The sequence below is a fragment of the Dendrobium catenatum genome, unplaced genomic scaffold (genome assembly GCF_001605985.2).
Source record: "Dendrobium catenatum unplaced genomic scaffold, ASM160598v2 fragScaff_scaffold_819, whole genome shotgun sequence".
In the NCBI taxonomy this organism is placed as follows: Eukaryota; Viridiplantae; Streptophyta; class Magnoliopsida; order Asparagales; family Orchidaceae; genus Dendrobium; species Dendrobium catenatum.
This window is the reverse complement of record NW_021319281.1, coordinates 301,970-318,914: the sequence shown is the minus strand read 5'-3', so window position 1 is coordinate 318,914 and position 16,945 is coordinate 301,970. Positions and strand designations below refer to the sequence as shown.

The window sequence follows — 16,945 nt, the reverse complement described above, 5'->3', positions numbered from 1 at the left end:
AGACTGCTCAAAATTCATTACAAGAATTGATGATTAGGTGATTGGATGCAAATGCTCCTTTCTTTTTTGCTTGAAAGTTGGAGCTCATTAAATTCATCATTTGGAATCATCTTGCTTATTCGTTTCACCACACAATTTAGCCAAAGGGAATTCAGAAAAAAAAAAAATCTAATACATGATTTAAATTAAGGGGGCTTAAGACTAACCATATTTTTAAATAAGAGAGGTTTTTCTATAAATCAAGCTAATGTGCTTTGCAACTCATAATATGAATCTCATGCTCATTTTTTAAGTGTCTTATCTCCTTCGACCTTCTACAAAATTGAATTATTGATGGCCATTTTTATGTTTTCTTTTTTTAATATGATTTAGGTTTTATTATATGTGAAAATTTTATTACAGTTTTAGATTTTATTTTGTAATTACTTAAAAATTATGATTATATGATTTAATTGGCTCGATGTAGCCTCAACTATAAAAATAAAATAAAATATTTTTTGAGAGAATTAAAAAAAATAATAAAAAATAAAACAGCTCAGATGCAATCTACCTGCGGGGGAATACGAGCTCGACAACGCAGAACAAGACGAGCTCGCACGATCTACTCAACAGGACAGTTCATATATTTGAAATTTCTGTCGGAATTCAAATTGTAAATACATAATGATAGTGTAGCTAACTATGTAGCCCCGCCCTACGCTAAAAACCTCAGTGGCAGTCTCTTTGCCACACGGAGGGCTACACGAAATATTTTCGTCACTGCATTTTTCTCTCGGGACTGTTTTCAGACTTCAGCAGGCGCCCCGCTTTCAAAGAAGATTGACGAGAGAGAGAAAAAGACGGGAGCCGGGAGCTTTTGGGTATTAAGGGGATGGTTCTTTAGGGTTTGCTCTGTCGAGTTTCGATCAGAACGAGGCCCTGAAGTTTTGGTTTTCCCTGACAATCTCATCTTGCCATTTGTACGATTGTGATGTTTTGCATATTTGATTTCGAATTTGTCGCACAGTAGCGGTTTAGCAGTAGTAGTAATCGAGCATTTTTTATTTGAGAAGGGTTCGATTACGTTTTTCTTTGCTTTGATGATTATGATTACGGCGAGGAGCTTCGTGCTAGCTGAATTCAATGCAAAAATTTTGGGTTCACTATCATTGCACCAGCGATCGTCTGGTTTGGTCACGCGGCTGGCATTTTCTTCTTTAGATTAATATTTCGATTGACAGCCACCATCTTCGCCTAAATTTCAGTTTCGTGGTTCTATGTGGTGATCCTTTCCTTTTAAAGGGAAAAATTTGCAATCAGAGCTCCAATTTAGTATACCATTATTGACTCGTTGTTGCAGCGACTGTTTTTGTAGATCAGTTGGGTGAGTTGGTAAGATCACCATAGACTTTCATGTTCTTCTCTGCTCGTCTCTTTTGGCAAGCTATTTCTTATAGAAAAATAGGAATCAAGTTTAACATTAAGGATCTTTGATCCTTAGTCCTAAACTAACGCTAAGATTGTGGTTTTCAAAGCCAATTTTTAAATGCCAAGGCATAATCAAAGTTTTGAAGGTTTTATCAACGGAGGCTGCAAGATCCGAAAGAGAGGATGCTCCTCCTCCACTTCATCTTCTTTGCTGCAGAGTAATCGGTATAAGAGGGCAATTCGAATCAGGGGAAAGGGTGCATCCACCAAACCCGTTCATATGTGGAGGATGAATGGTAGGTCACCATCTTCTTCAGGTAGGATTTCAGACTCGTCGTGGTGTAGAATTTCAAATTATGGTTGCAGTGGAACTCAAGCTACTGTCTCAGCTCGGAAGCTTGCAAATGCCTTATGGGAAATGAGTAGAAACTCTTCAGCACTAGAATTTGAAAAATTGAAGGAGAAAATTGCTAAAAGAGAGAAGAGTGGGGATTACAAGTTAAGGAGGTCTATTGAGGTCATTTCTCCACCTCGACGCCCATCTGATGAAGGTCACAGTCCTGTTTTGGTGGTGAGCGTATGGCTGTTAAGTTTGTCGCAATGTTATATTTTCATTATATTTAAAGTATCAGATTCGAGCATTTCTGTACTTATTTTTGTCTGTTAACTTTAATACAGAGGTCTGAAGAATCTAGGTCCCGTAGCCACAAGAGAGTGATCTCGAAGAAACCAGGGCATGGAGGGCTTAGTAACAGAGCCTTAGATTATTTAAGTAGTGGTAGTTTAATGGAGGTATGAAGCTTTAATAGTTTTCATAATTATTGCTTTTTTATTTCCTTCCATGCAGTAATTCGCATTCCATTATGTATTTTTAGTGAATACATATTTAGATTTGACAAGCATGTCCATTTGGATAGCGTGACCACTCATTTTTCCATTCCTATCTTATTGTCCCATACGGTGGGCATCCTAGAACCAACATACTTTTTAGATCATCGAAACATTTGTTTAATGTTTTATCCAAATCTAATCTATTTAGCAATATCACAAGTTTTTTTTTTATTCGAAGATTGTTTCAAAATGTCAAAATGTTTTTTTTTTGTCCATTTTCTCCTAATAAATGCTGAAATACATTTTGTTTGGGGTGCATCAGTTTGTTAGGTCAATTTCGGGTATGTCCAAGCCTTTTCAGGTCAATAACACCAGCATGGCTGTTTGTGGACCATAGTTAGTCATTCTGTATGGGCAGCCAGGGTGATCATGCTTTTTAATTAAGATTTCAACTTAAAAATGCAATCTTATTTAAAAGAGTAATGCATTCTATTGCTAACCTTTTATTCAAACTTCATTAAATTTATTAATGAATATAGTTAAAACTAAATATCTAACCAAAGGATAAAACCTTTGGAATTTCCAGACCCTCTTAAATTAGATATCTATGAATGATTCTTTTCAAAATATGGTTTTAAGCGATCCAATGCTCCAAGAGGTCTCCAATATTTTTCAATGATGCATCCTTTGTATTTCTAGTCAAATTCAATCCACTTGAGTTGATTATAAAAAGTGAATTCTTGAAATTCAGCCATTGTCGAAAGGACTTAAGGAAATATTGGCCACAAAAATGCTTTTGATTAATTGCTAAATGACTATACATTCGGTAGCTAGTTTGGATTAATTGCAAGTAGCAAACATAATCCCTTACCCATTAACCTGAACTGTATAAAAGGGACAGAGCAATTGTATAACTAAAGGGCATAATTATAAGGGTGAATTACATAGTATGTACTTAGATTTAGGTCGCTTCACAAATAGGCTCATTGAGGATAGAATTGTGAAATTACAATAAAGCATTTATATATATACGTGAAAACCTATTGTTACTTTTAGTGTTAATTATATATTAATATAATAGGCTCATTGAGGATGGAATTGTGAAAATGTGAAATTATAATTAAGCATTTATAGATGTTAGCTTATGTCTACACTTTTCTTTGTTAATCCTTCGACCATAATTTTCCTCCCATTTAATGGGTGAATTTTCTATCATTTATTATTCCAATTCAAACTAGCTAAATTTTTTATAGAACTATAAATATTCATCTTATATATATATATATATATTAAAAGCTATCATTAATATTTTTTCCATTTCATAAAGTGTATGGGATAGGTCAAACAATAAGCAATTAAATAAATATATATATATATATATATAGTTACTTTTAGCTATAGTTATATATTAACGTACCAGGCTTATTGAGGATAGAATTATGAAATTATAATTAATCATGAGTTCTTAGACCTGAAAGCGAGGACATTAGATGTCAGCCTATTTAAATGCATGAACCAATCACCTATTTAAATATGTGGGTACCATCCTTTATTATAGGTTGATAGATTGATGGATGGTGATAGGATGTATTCATTTCATTTTGATGCAGTGATTTGATATATCACAACCACTTTAGATCCTCCCAAATATGAGATTTGTTTTTGATAATCCTGATCAATGTTTGAAGTTGCAATCAATGCAATAACGTCTCTAATAGAGATGCAGTTGTGATGCTCGTCTTTCAAACCTTTGAACATTAAACTATCCAGGGATCAAAATATGTAGGAAACTTCATCATGAAGGGATTTGACATTGGTTAGTCTATTCATATGTAATTGCTATTAATGTGATTTAACCAGCATTTATGAAGGTAGTGGCTGTATGTAGTCGATTACTCAATCATACTGCTGATATTTTTAAAATTAAGTATTCCATTTATGTGGTCATGGTTTGTAATCCGTTAGAATTGATGGTTGCATTTCAAATGGCTTGGCATACTCTATTATATTTTGAATAAAATTTGAGTTGGATCTACTATTTCTTATACTTTTGGGAGTCAACATCTTGATCAAATGTGTCACTGTAAGATCTCTAGGAGAGACTATTTCCTTGACAAGCATGAGTTGTTGCTTTCGGCAAATTTTTACTTTTACTTTTTCCTGTTCTACATTTTTTATAAAATAAATCATATGATTGATTTTAATTAAATTAATATTAGATGTGTGGCCTAATTTTGCCACCAACTTTGAATGGCAAGTCTAAAAGTGTAATATGTATTTGATGTATGTGTTTCACGCATTACTAAAAACTATACCTAGCATTTACAGGTAAATTGCCTACCTCATAATGTCATCTACCTAATCTCTAGAAGTTTGTTACCTACTATCTCTAAGCATTATATAAAAATTGATTGCATGGTCTTGATGGGTATCACCTATCATTTTTCTTCATTTAACTAGGTATAGAGGCAGAGATTGGAGAGTTACTTGATGGAGTGGTCAGAGGCTAACAATTAGCTTCGTCGGTACCTTATAGAGGCATTTGGATAATGGGTGGTTAGTAATGAGCAATAAAATCTTGGAAGTGATAGAATTCATAAGACTTGATAAGAGAAAATTTGTGGAATTTTTTTTTTATCAGTGACCAGTGAGGTGGTCTAATATCAATAGTATCAACCTATCAGGGTTTCCTTTATCTGTAGTGAGCATTGCTGGTGGAGTCAAGACAGTAGGACCAACACACCACCAAGCAGTGAATGACCAAGATGAGCTCATCATGAACCGACAAAACTAAAGGAATTTTCTTGAGGAAACATGAACAGTAGGGTGATTTATAGGTGTATGAAATAAGGGTAGCTTTTTAAAGTCTAAAGTTTATTAGAGGGAGGGACAAGTTTCATGATTTTATTAGTTTTGTTTAGGCAATTAATTAGAGACATGGACACATGTCAGGTCCTATTCAAATAATAATAATAAGAGCTTGTGATGAAAGAAGGGTATAACTAGCTCAAGGTCAAAATTTGCAGTTAATGAATGTTGAAACCTTTTTCATCTATTACTTCTCCATTTTCTCAATTCGCCTTCCCTAAACTACTAAGAGCCATTACAATTCCACTAGCCAATCCTCCAGAGCCTTCAGCAATGCTCGAATTCACTTATTATTATTATTTTGGTGCTTTTGTTATGCTTTATCTTACTTCGTTCCACCACAATGGCAGATGACACTTGTTCTTCAATCTACATTCAAAGATCATTTGCAAAATACTTAGGAACAACTTGTTTAAATAACTGAACTATTACAGGATATGCATCTTTGTGTCACCTATAAGCAGGACCAATCCATGCTGTCCTTGCCTCCCACATCACAGCTAGATTGCCTCAACAAGTTCATGAGAGAGTTTATGGAAAGTAAACCATTCAAATCAATCCATATGAAAATCTCATGGTATATTAACAAGAATCTCGAAACCTGGATTCAAAAGATTAAACATTATATAGATTTTACCATATGAAAGTCCATATGAAAATCCTATTTATCTTTTAATGTGTTTACCATATACTGATCCATGGGACCCCTAGCACCACTATAGGACATGAGTTGTAATGAAGAAGATGAATCCCAACTGCTGCGCTCGCTCCTGTAGTAGGAGCCTACATCAACTCTATCATCAAACTTTTTTATATTTTAGGTGCTTTGACATTAATGAATTATTCATATATGTTTTGATCTTTTCCCTTATGGTATCAAGTACTTTGACACATGTTGCAATATTTTTGTATGATCCAGATAGGTGCTCATTTATCATAATGAGACTTTCACCAATTTCTCACAGTAATTATATTTCAAATATACATACGACTTATTGTTGCCTCCCACATCAACTTAATTGTTATGTTTCTATGTCTGGTCCTTCCTATGATCCGACATGGTTTTATCCTTGCTTCTTACCATCCTCTACAAAACCCTTTAATAGCAAGTTAAGAACAAAAAAATAAAGGACATAATCACCATTTAGTTTTTTATGAAACATTACATCATTTAAGATAACATTCAATCAAATACCCTGCACTTGAGAGATAACACTATTATCTTTATAATAAATTATAAGATATTACTCCTATCAGTATGACATCAAATCAAGCTACCCTTTTAAATATATTTCATGATTAACTCTAACTAAAACAACCAAAACTCCATTAAGTCACCCTTCCACGTTAACATGCAGTATAAAAAATTCCTTCCTATATGAGAATAGTTCCTTGCCGTAAAATATTACATCAATAAATGTAGTAAAAAAATTCCTTGCTAGTTCATGAATGTAATCCATCAAAAACCTAAATCACTTATTGACCAAGCAAGACCATTAAAATCATTTATAATATGACGGATTGGATCCAAATTGTGGTCGTCTAAACCAATTAAAACAACAACAACATCAAGCCTCGCCATTGTGTCCGGTTAAAAGTCAAATTCTTATTTAAATCTAATAAAGAAAGATCATTTCTAATATTTTCTAACCAAGTCTTTTTAGGTCTAACTCTACCTTTCTTAACATAAATCAAATCTAATGCCTCAACTTTCTTAACCGGGTCATCAGAAGGCCTCCGTTTAATGTAACCAAACCATCTAAGGCGACTCTCTCTAATCTTATCTTCCACTGGAGCTACTCCTACCTTTTCACGTATATGCTCATTTCGTATCCTATCTCTAAGGGTCAAGCCACTCATCCACCTAAGCATCCTCATCTCTGCAACACTTAACTTAGTATTATGCTTCTCTTTTAATGGTCAGCATTCGACACCATAAAGCATTGCAGGTCTCACCACCTTCTTATAGAATTTTCCCTTAAGTTTGAGGAGGACTTTTCTATTGCACAATAAGCCCGATGCATTCCTCCACTTCAACCATCCAACTTGAATTCTACTGATAATAACCCCATCAATTTCACCATCACTCTGAACAACATATCCAAGATATCTAAAACGTGTACTATTATTAATGGCTTGATCGCCCAAAGTCACAATCCCATCACTAGGTCTATTGCTACTAAAATTACACTCCATATATTCAGTTTTAGATCTACTCAAGCGAAAAATTTTAGACTCTAAAGTTGACCTCCATAATTCGAGTTTACCTTCAACTCCCTCTCTAGTCTTATCAACAAGAAGAATATCTTCAGCAAAAAGCATTCACCAAGGTACATCCTCTTGCAAATGTCTAGTGAGAACATCCATGACTAAAGCAAAAAGATATGGACTTAAGGCTGATCCTTGATGTAATCCAATCGAAATAGGAAAATACTTGGTCAAACCACCTTGTGTTTGAACACAAGTAATAGCTCATGCATACATATCTTTAATTATTTGAATATAAGCATTATTAACTCCTTTCTTTTCAAGAACTCTCCATAGCACTTCTCTTGGAACTTATCATATGCTTTCTCTAAATCAATAAATATCATATGTAGATCCTCCTTATTATGACCAACATAAGAAAGAAAAAAAAATGTAGATCCTCCTTATTCTATCTATTAAAACTAAATTTTAATTATATTTACATATACAAAAAAAATGATGCAATATATCTATTATAAAATCTAACTATATGCAACCTATAAAATATCTCATCCTCCTTTCTAATTACCCAACCACAGTTGTCCAATCCCGAAGCTCCATAGGGAGGAATCATGCCTCAACAATTAGCATCCCGATAAAAAATTTCCAACAAGCACAAACCTACAAGCAACCCCTAATTCGCGGCCAACAACACGCACCCTTATAGCCCTATTTCCAACTCCACATATTGTATCCATCCACCATAATGTCCTCATCCCCCATACTCCACATATATTTAGTTATTGCCTAATGTGAAAGCAGTAGAAGGCGAACAACAACGACGTTTACGAGTCGAAGGAGGCGAAGCTGTTGAATCAAGCAGGTGAAGTTAAACAACATCGAAGGTGAATGTCGTTGAGCAGCGACAATGCACGGGAAAGGGGAGAAAGATGGCTAGTATTGCGTCTAGCAAAGCTTTCGTCTTTACTTCTGATCCAACATGAAGAAAATCGTCGAACTGTGCTGATTTCCGATTCAACAAGGAGGGAACATTGTCGAAGAAGGTGAAGAAGCTTTTAGTGATTTGTTCAAAACTCTGCCTAATGTGAAGCAGGCAAAGTCGAACAACAACAACGAATTGCCCAAGGTTCCTAGGTACAAGCGAGTGTAGTTATATTAACTTAGATTTAAGATTTTTTAAAAAATAAATCTTATTTGAGGCATAAGTCTCACATAAATGAGCGAGATGTGCCTTAGGAAATTTGAGGTGTACTCATGAAACAATGTCAAGGCGTGCGCCTTGATGCGTTGTTGGGAAAATTGCACTGTCGTGTGTCTCATATTGTGCGATTTTAAACAGTGATTTATGAGGTTTTTGGGTGAGTGAAGATCTTTTCAATCGTTTACTCTCATGTAATCTTTCTAGTAAGGACCTTATTCACTATTAGCTTCCTATTTTAGATTACCTCATGGGCCTTCCTTCCCTTGGTTGAGTGGAGAGCTATTAGCCGCTTTCCCTCAAGGGAGTTTTCTTAGTGAGGATCATATCCACTTCTAATTTTTAATCGAGATTATCTCATGGGTGTGCTTTCTAGGATTTTTGTTAGATGAAATATTATTTAGGAAAAAAAAAAAGAAAACTTCATTCATAAATCAAATAAAATTTAAAAAAATCTAAAACTTAAGGTATAAACTCATTTGAACATTCTTAAGTGCTCAACTTTGAGTTATTTCAATGCGATGGAACTCCTATTTAATAATTTCTACAATTTTCTTATCACGACTAATTTGGTCTTCTTTATTTTGAGGTTGATAAACTATGAGTTGCTCTAATAAATAATGACGTAAATATCCTTTATGAATTAAGTTGATAAACAATGAGTTTCTCTAATATGAGTTGCTCTAATGCTTTAACTTTAAACATTGTTCTCTTGAATGCACTTTTGAACGGTGGAACTTACACCATTGAGATTAATCTCTACTATTTAGATTCTTTAAAACTTTTGGTCACTTTAGATGTTTAGAATTTTGAATTTTTATCAGAATATTTGTCCTTGCCCTAGATGTATTAACCATGGCTAAATTTGATCTTTTGACTGCTTTTGTTTTCTTCTTTGGAGATACGAATTAATTTCTTATGCATTTTTATGTTTGGAAGAGGATTGCTCGAATTGCTTTTAATGAGTATTGATGGCCTCACTAGTAGTTATTTGACTAACTATTCAATGAATGAGATCAGCATAGGAACGAACATACTCTTGTATTAACAAAGAGTAGAAGGGCTCAAGGTGAAGACATCTAAGGAAAATATATCTTAGTAATTCTTGCTTCAGAAAAAATATTTTAAAATACTCTTTAAGGGATTCTCCCTCGTTTTGGTGAATACCATATGAGAGGAGTTGTTCATGACATTTGGTTGTTAATGAATTGTTTAATAACAAGTTTGGCTATATCGGCGAAGTATGAATAGTTTAACCTGAAAGGGAATACAACTATGTAAGTGCTTATCTCTTGAGAGTTACAGGGAGGTTCGTGCAAAGGACTTCATCAGAGGCATGTTGAATGTTCATGATTGTCTTGTAATAGTTAATATGCTCATAGGAGTTAGAAGTCCGATCATATAGATCAATTGTGAATAACTTAAACTCCATTGGAATAGGATGTTGAAGAATTACATTGGTTAGTGGTGAAGATTTTTGAAAGTTGTGGTGAGGAGTAAGTTGATTCCTTTCTCTTAAAGGACTCTGCATGGATAAGTCTCCATAACATATTTCTTATTACATCACTGAGAGCTTTCAACAAAATGAAGATTTAAATCCTCCATGATTGGTGGAGGATCGAACAATATGGGAAATATGTGTTGAACGGGTTTGTATTCGAGTGATCTTGATGAGGTTATTATGGAGGAGGTACTGCATGAGTGGCATCATTCTCAAATTGTTGTTAATTTTATAGTGGGACAACTCCATCAAACTCTGATGTCTCTTTGTTGTCCAACTTCTTCTAAGAGTTTTAGGATTTGAATTTAATTCTCTTCCATCCTACATACTTGCTCCTCCAAAGTAAGGTCCAGGGGGCCTTCACCAACTATATTATGTTGTCTTTGATTGAGGGGTTGATTATCCACCCGTAAAGAAGTATGTATAGTATGTTGAGAATATTTCTCACAAACGCTGCCAAATTATTACATGCTTAAAAATTTATGATTGTAGCGTTGTTGTTTAATTTCTTAGCTTTTCACAAAAAAATCAACAAGCATAAAAAAAAAATTGTAGAAGACAAGAAAGTTTTTTATATGGAAAACCCAAGAAGAGAAAAAAACACGGCTTCCAGCCCAGTTACAATAATCTAATATCAAATATAAGATACAAGAATCCTCCCTTCATTACAATTGAAAAAAGATGGGAATAATTATAAATGATTATACAAAAATTGTTTGATTTCACTTGTAAGGATTTCAGAAGTCTGGTGTTCAAAGACGGACAAGTTAATACCTAACAACAAGGTTAAATGTTGACAAATGTCTGGTGATGGTTATTGGTGGTGGTCGTTGATAGTGTTAGCCAGAAAATGTAAGAGTGCTTTTTAGTTCTCTTAGCTATTGAGCCTCTTCTTATGTAGATAAAGTAGCTCTATTTATAAGTTTGCTAAGAAAGGCATTTTGGTAATTCCATATTTCCATTATACGATTCATATTGATCCCTTTAATTATATATTAAAAATTAAATATTTCAGTGCTTTAATGATGTCAGAATTAAATGATCTTAGGCTCATTAGATTCGTCTTGTCAAGCTGCTCAATTTGACAATAAGCATGATATAATTGGATGTTGTTTGACTCAACAATTTATTTTTAGAAGCGTTCAAGTATAATTCAAGTGCTTGATTTTAGCTTATTTGGAGTCAGATTGGATCATTTGTTGCGTCGTTAGGTTTGTCTTGTCGAGACGTTCTGTTCAATTATAAGTTTGCTAAAATCAATATTGGGATGATCTTGAATTTAATTTTAAAAGTTTTTAATTTGAATATAGCTTCAATATTTGCGCCGATCATATGAATTGTTTGAAATCCTATCAATAATCATACCTGCCACCATTATCATACTTTCCATTATCAAAATACCTGCCACCATTACTATGTCTATTAACATTCCTAATGACATGAACAATGTTTATGAGTCATGGCATAAAAAAAGCCCAATATAACATCATACACAAAAACCCGTTAGCACTCTATACATATGGGCCCATAATATAACATCTTGACAAAATTGCCCAAAATACGAAGGTCAAATGCTAGACTTTAGGATGATGATGATGATGATGACGACGATGATACCTTGCATCGCTATTCCCGAGTGTCTACCATGAAGATTTCTGCTACTGTTCCAGTTTGTTGGTCTTTTTCTCTTTGAATTTCCTCCAAAACTTCTAACTCAGTGGCTTTTCACCTTTCAGCTTCTGTAGCCTCATCCTCCTCAATTTGCCTAAGGGAAAAAAAAAGGCACACATGGAGGAAGGAATATTTTGTGCTTAAGTGGTGGTTGTAAAATTGTTCTTGGCAAACTTGCTAGAGGCAGCAAGAAATGAACATCTTTTATTTAAACATTTGAGTGTTTAATTTATCCCATGCTTGCTCCTAGCTCCGGAGCTAGAAGTAACTAATTTTGTTAAATTAAAAGCATTTGGAATCTGAAATATACAATGAGTTTTTTTAATAAGCATATAAACATATCTCACGTATTATATTAATTATAAGCAGGTCATAAAGACAATCTTAGTTAAAGATCGAATTTCACATAAGGAGGTATTGAATAATTAGTTAAAAAAGTTCGAAGTCTACACTAAAATCTAAGACCTCTATCCTGAGAATCAAAGTGCATATACTTTGGTGAAATATACAACTTTAGTACAGTACAAATGCTACATCCTAGAGCCACTGCTTGCTAGATCAATTTTCTTCAGCTGTCTGCCTTGCTAACCTCGATATTTGCCAATGCCCTTTTATGCTTCGGACTAATTCGGATACTATCATGTAAAGGAAAACTAGAAGGTTTGCGAATGTGCATCTTATGTAGACAATGGATGAAAGAAGTAGCCTGAAGAATTGGGCAGGGGAATCCAGTTGTCATTTCCATGGAAGTTCTGTTGTCTGCTTATGAAGTAGCGTTTCCCATGTCCTGATAAGTTGAGACCAAGTGGGTGGGTAGATGGAAAAATTTCTTATAGATCATTTCTTTAGTCGAAGTAACGCAACATTTCCTCACTTGGCTGGTTGGCTACAAGCTCACATGCAAAAGTGTCTTTTAGTTTCAAGTCACCATTTACCTGCAACCAAATAGGTTTTGAGTTCAAAATGGGGATTATACATCCATCATATAGTTTGGAGCCAGCTGGAAAGAAGTGCTAATAAGAAGTACTACTTGTTACAGTTCAATGTTTTGTATCTTATTCTTCTTTTAATTATTGTTGATTTTCTCCTGTAAAAGCTAGGGTCTTTCGATGTTTCTGAACAAATTTCTATTTTTTTAATTTATATCCTTAGTGATTCTAGTTTGTAAAACCTCATGCTTTTGAATTACAGAGTGAGTTTCATTCTCAAAGTTTCATACCAGAAAATTCAATTTTGTTAGCCAAAGAGCATCTAAAGGATCTGAGAAATTCTCTATCAACATCAAAAGAACTTCTCAAAATTCTCAGCCGCTTCTGGGAACCAGCTGAGCAGCACAACTTGGTCTTCACTGTTTTTTCAGCTCTTCGTGCTGAACTTGAGCAAGCCATTTTGAATGGCGATCAACTTTTCGACGAACAGAGATCAATATGCAGTGATATTAACAACTACCTAAAAGAGAAGCTTTCTTTTGAAATCCAAACCTTGAAGAACAGGGAGCGAGAAATGATCAGTTCTTCCATCCAATCCATCATGAGGGAACTTGAGTCTGAGAAGAAATTAAGGAGAAGAGCGGAGAGGCTGAATAAAAAGCTAGCAATGGAGTTGGCTGAGACGAGGACTTCTTTGCTCAATACAGGTAATGAACTTGCATGTGAGAGGAGAACAAGGGAGATAGTAGAACATGTTTGTGATGAGTTGGCTAGGGGGATTGACGAGGGAAAGGAAGAAGTGGAAGAATTGAAAAGGGAGTCAGCTAAGGTCCTAGAAGATTTAGAGAAGGAAAGGAAGATGCTCCAGCTTGCAGATGAGTGGCGTGAGGAGAGGGTGCAAATGAAACTATCAGAGGCTAAACTTCAATTCGAGGAGAAGAACGCTGCTGTTGATCGGTTGAGGAATGAGCTTGAAGCATTCCTAACCACTGAAAAGGGAAGTGGAGATGGGAAAGGACATGATGCTCCAGCAGGAGATTTTGAAGTTGAGGAACAAAGTACGGTTTGTCCAAACAAGGTTGATGAAACGGTAGAGGATGAAGAAAAAATAAGTACGGGAGAACTTTCAGAGGACTGCGATCTCCATTCAATAGAGCTCAACATGGACAGCAAAAGCAGAAGTTTCAATTGGAGTTATGCTACTGGTTCTGCTGATTATTGCAGAAGTTTTGAAGAAAATAATGAGGGAAGTGAAAATAGTAGTAATAAGGCATCTAAGAGCATTGGGAACGAGAAAGAAGAAAGCTCCAGAAAGTCCTCTCAAGATTTTTCTCATGATTGGAAGCAAGGAAGGCCCTCTAGAAGCAATGCTAACATAGATGAGGATGCTGAGAGATACATTTCTGTGAAGGAGCTAAGAGATCACCTGTTAGCAGGTTCAAGGATTATTCTGCCTCAAGACACGAGAAGTCCAACACGGCCATGGAGCACAAGCACAAACCAGCAATGGGACAGTCTGAAAGGTTTGCATGGTTCAGAGGAACGACTTTATGAAGGATTAAAGGTTGCTGATTTGGTCAAGAAGCTTGAAGGAGTAGATCGGACATAAATTCTGGTAGCTTTACTGTGTCTATTACTGCCTCGCAACAACAGCTCAATTACTGCAAGCTTTTGCATCTTTGGTGAAGCATATGCAAGACCATGCTTCACCATGTTTGTGCTGTAAGCTTTGCATTTCTCTCTGCATAGGAAGGTTTTTGATCTCATGTTTTTTGTTGGTTTAGGTAGAAATTTCTTGTACAGAACTCCTTCCTTATGCTTTCTGTGCATCCACTCAACATAGTCTAGCCCAGTTCAGTTTTGATTGTTACTTGATGCATAGCTTTGGACATTTTGTTTTGCCGATAAAAATGAATATTTTGTGCTCCCAAAACATGCAAATGTTAGTTTCAAATAATCTAGATTTCTTGCATAAACAACTGGATCTTTGCCTCTCACACTATCTTCTTCATTTTATGTAAAGATGGTTTTCAACTTAGGGGGTTTGAGTTTTTTTTTTTTTTGGACAGTTAGGGGTTTCGAGTCTGGATGATATGGGAGGAATTTCTTCCGTTTACCACTCTGCCGCAAACCCGATCTCTAGTACTTTCTTGATAATTCTGCTAACATCCTTTAGAATCTCACTCGTGGATGTTCTTTATTGTCTTAAAAACTCTTATTTTATCTCTTTTATTTGTTTTCACTATTTTGAAACTCGGCCATCACATATTCATAGTTACATAAAGCACACCTCAAAAGAGGATTAATAGTAGCAGATATATGAACTACATAGTTTATTGCTATGAGATAACAGAAGATTACAATATTTGCGAGAGAAAAAAAAATAATAGAACTTGTTGACATACATGATAACAGTTGAGTTGATACAGAGACAGTCCATCACGCATCACTCACAAAAGAATATTAATACTAGCAGATATATGAACTACATATTTATTGCAATGAGATTACAGAATTTGCGAGGGGAAAAAAAAAAAAACTTGTTAACATACATGATGACACATGAACTTGTTGCTTCCTCTGAGTTGGTAAAATATCAAAGGAAAGAAGTGTCTGGAGCTCCAACGAAGCTGATGATAATGATGTGACTAGTAGCAGAACCATGCAAAACGAGTTCTAAAATGATGGCAGTCAAGAGCTCTTAGACGCCTCTTGCAAGCATCTCTCTGTACCTCTTCAAAGACTCCTGTTTTTGCAGCTTCATCTGCCTATGGAACCTTCTGATGTACACATCAGCGACATGGTCAATCTCATCTTCAAGCTTGAACTCAGTGCCATCCTCCCTCGAATTCCTGACTAGATCTATGACAGATCCAGTGCCATTTACAAGCTCATCATCGTCTTCATCATCATCTTCCGAGTCGAAGAGTGAGTGACGAAGGTCTGGATAGTCATCATCTTCATCTTCCACTTCGTAGGACCGAAAAGCTTCCAAGGGACTGGTGTTTGAAGGCGCCTCCTCTGCATTATTGTACAGCACAATTGCCTTGCTGTAGTCCTCTTCATTCTCGGCTTGTTTTCCTTTCTCCTGGCCCATGATAGCATGTATCTTATGGTTTATTGCAGTCATAATAACCTTCTTGTTTCGCAGGAGCCCGAAAATGAGGAGCCTAGTCTTAATGGCACTGCATTTTCCCTTTGCTAACATGGACTTGGCCCTCACCATGTTCACTATGAAGGAGAATGTCTTCTTCAAGACCGTCGAAGCCCTGCGCTTCATCTTAGAAGCTCGGGGATTTGACATGACCCAGCAAGAAATGGATGAAGGAAGAGGACTCACCAGCTGAGTATCAAAGTTCTCTGCCATTAAACTGGCTTAAAACAAAGAGAAGACCCTTTCAATCAAGAAGCAAATGCTGAGGTATGTATAAGATTGTGATTTTTTTCATGCAGAAGTAGAAGAGGTTTGTGAGTAACTAGAGACATGGAGGGGCTATTGTAGGTATTGAAGGGTATTTATAGAAGAAATAATGTCGGTTTGAGCAACTTGAGATCTCCCATGCAGAGATATTTTAGAGAATTAGGAAGAGTGGGCACTAACAAAAGCTTTCAAAGTAAAAGTTATTGTGAAAAAGATTAGAAATGGACGGCAAAAGTAGCCATGAGAAGAGCACCATGAAAATATGTGAGCTGGTTTTCTTGGTTTGGTGGGGTTCCTCTTGCTTTTTATTCGCTTTATAGGATTCCTTGCGGTGGTGACAGTTGTTTTGGGTCCCGTATTAAGCAATTGGCTCAAGTGAACGTTGAAAGTGTTATTTTCACAAATACTTGCTAGTTGTGAACATTTGGTCATGTGCGGTAGCTTTTTCTGGCTTCTGATTTCTTAATCCACATTGTCTTCGTGTAACGCAAGGCTATCTTTTTTCTTTGCTATTGTTCATTTAATAAAATATCAATTTTTACTATCCAAACAGCCTTAGAAATGAGGAGATAATTGCTTTTATATAACTAGAAATACAGCTCGGTCAAGTCCAATACCGAGAAATACCGAGCAATACTGAGAAAAATCTTGGTATTGCTCGATATTGGTCCTCACAGAATGATATTTCTCGTTATTGCCGAGCAAAATCGACCAATACCTAGTAATACCGAGTAATACCTAGCAATACGCAAACATGGCAATCCCGGCTCCATTCCGGGTCGGGTTGTCGGGCCGCGCGGTAAATAGTGAGAACACGTGGCACTAATTTATTGGCGTCCGAACGTAGAGCCACGTTAGGTGACCGCACCAAATAAAAGTTCGTGTTTGGGATATTTTTTTACCATTTTGTT

At 35.6% G+C, this 16,945-nt stretch overlaps 2 protein-coding genes across 2 annotated transcripts; one reads left to right on the top strand and one right to left on the bottom strand.

Annotated features, from left to right (window-relative positions):
* Positions 1 to 726: 726 nt before the first annotated feature.
* On the top strand, positions 727 to 14,574 carry LOC110113829 (uncharacterized protein At5g41620). The gene is made up of 3 exons (XM_020846531.2): positions 727 to 1,978; positions 2,086 to 2,199; positions 12,876 to 14,574. Exons 1-3 carry the CDS (start codon positions 1,526 to 1,528, stop codon positions 14,220 to 14,222), a joined length of 1,914 nt encoding a protein of 637 aa, XP_020702190.1. The 5' UTR covers positions 727 to 1,525; the 3' UTR covers positions 14,223 to 14,574.
* Positions 14,575 to 14,929: 355 nt separating this feature from the next.
* LOC110113823 lies at positions 14,930 to 16,503 on the bottom strand. Its single transcript, XM_020846522.2, has one exon. It carries the CDS (start codon positions 15,978 to 15,980, stop codon positions 15,315 to 15,317), a length of 666 nt encoding a protein of 221 aa, XP_020702181.1. The 5' UTR covers positions 15,981 to 16,503; the 3' UTR covers positions 14,930 to 15,314.
* Between the last annotated feature and the right edge of the window lie 442 nt (positions 16,504 to 16,945).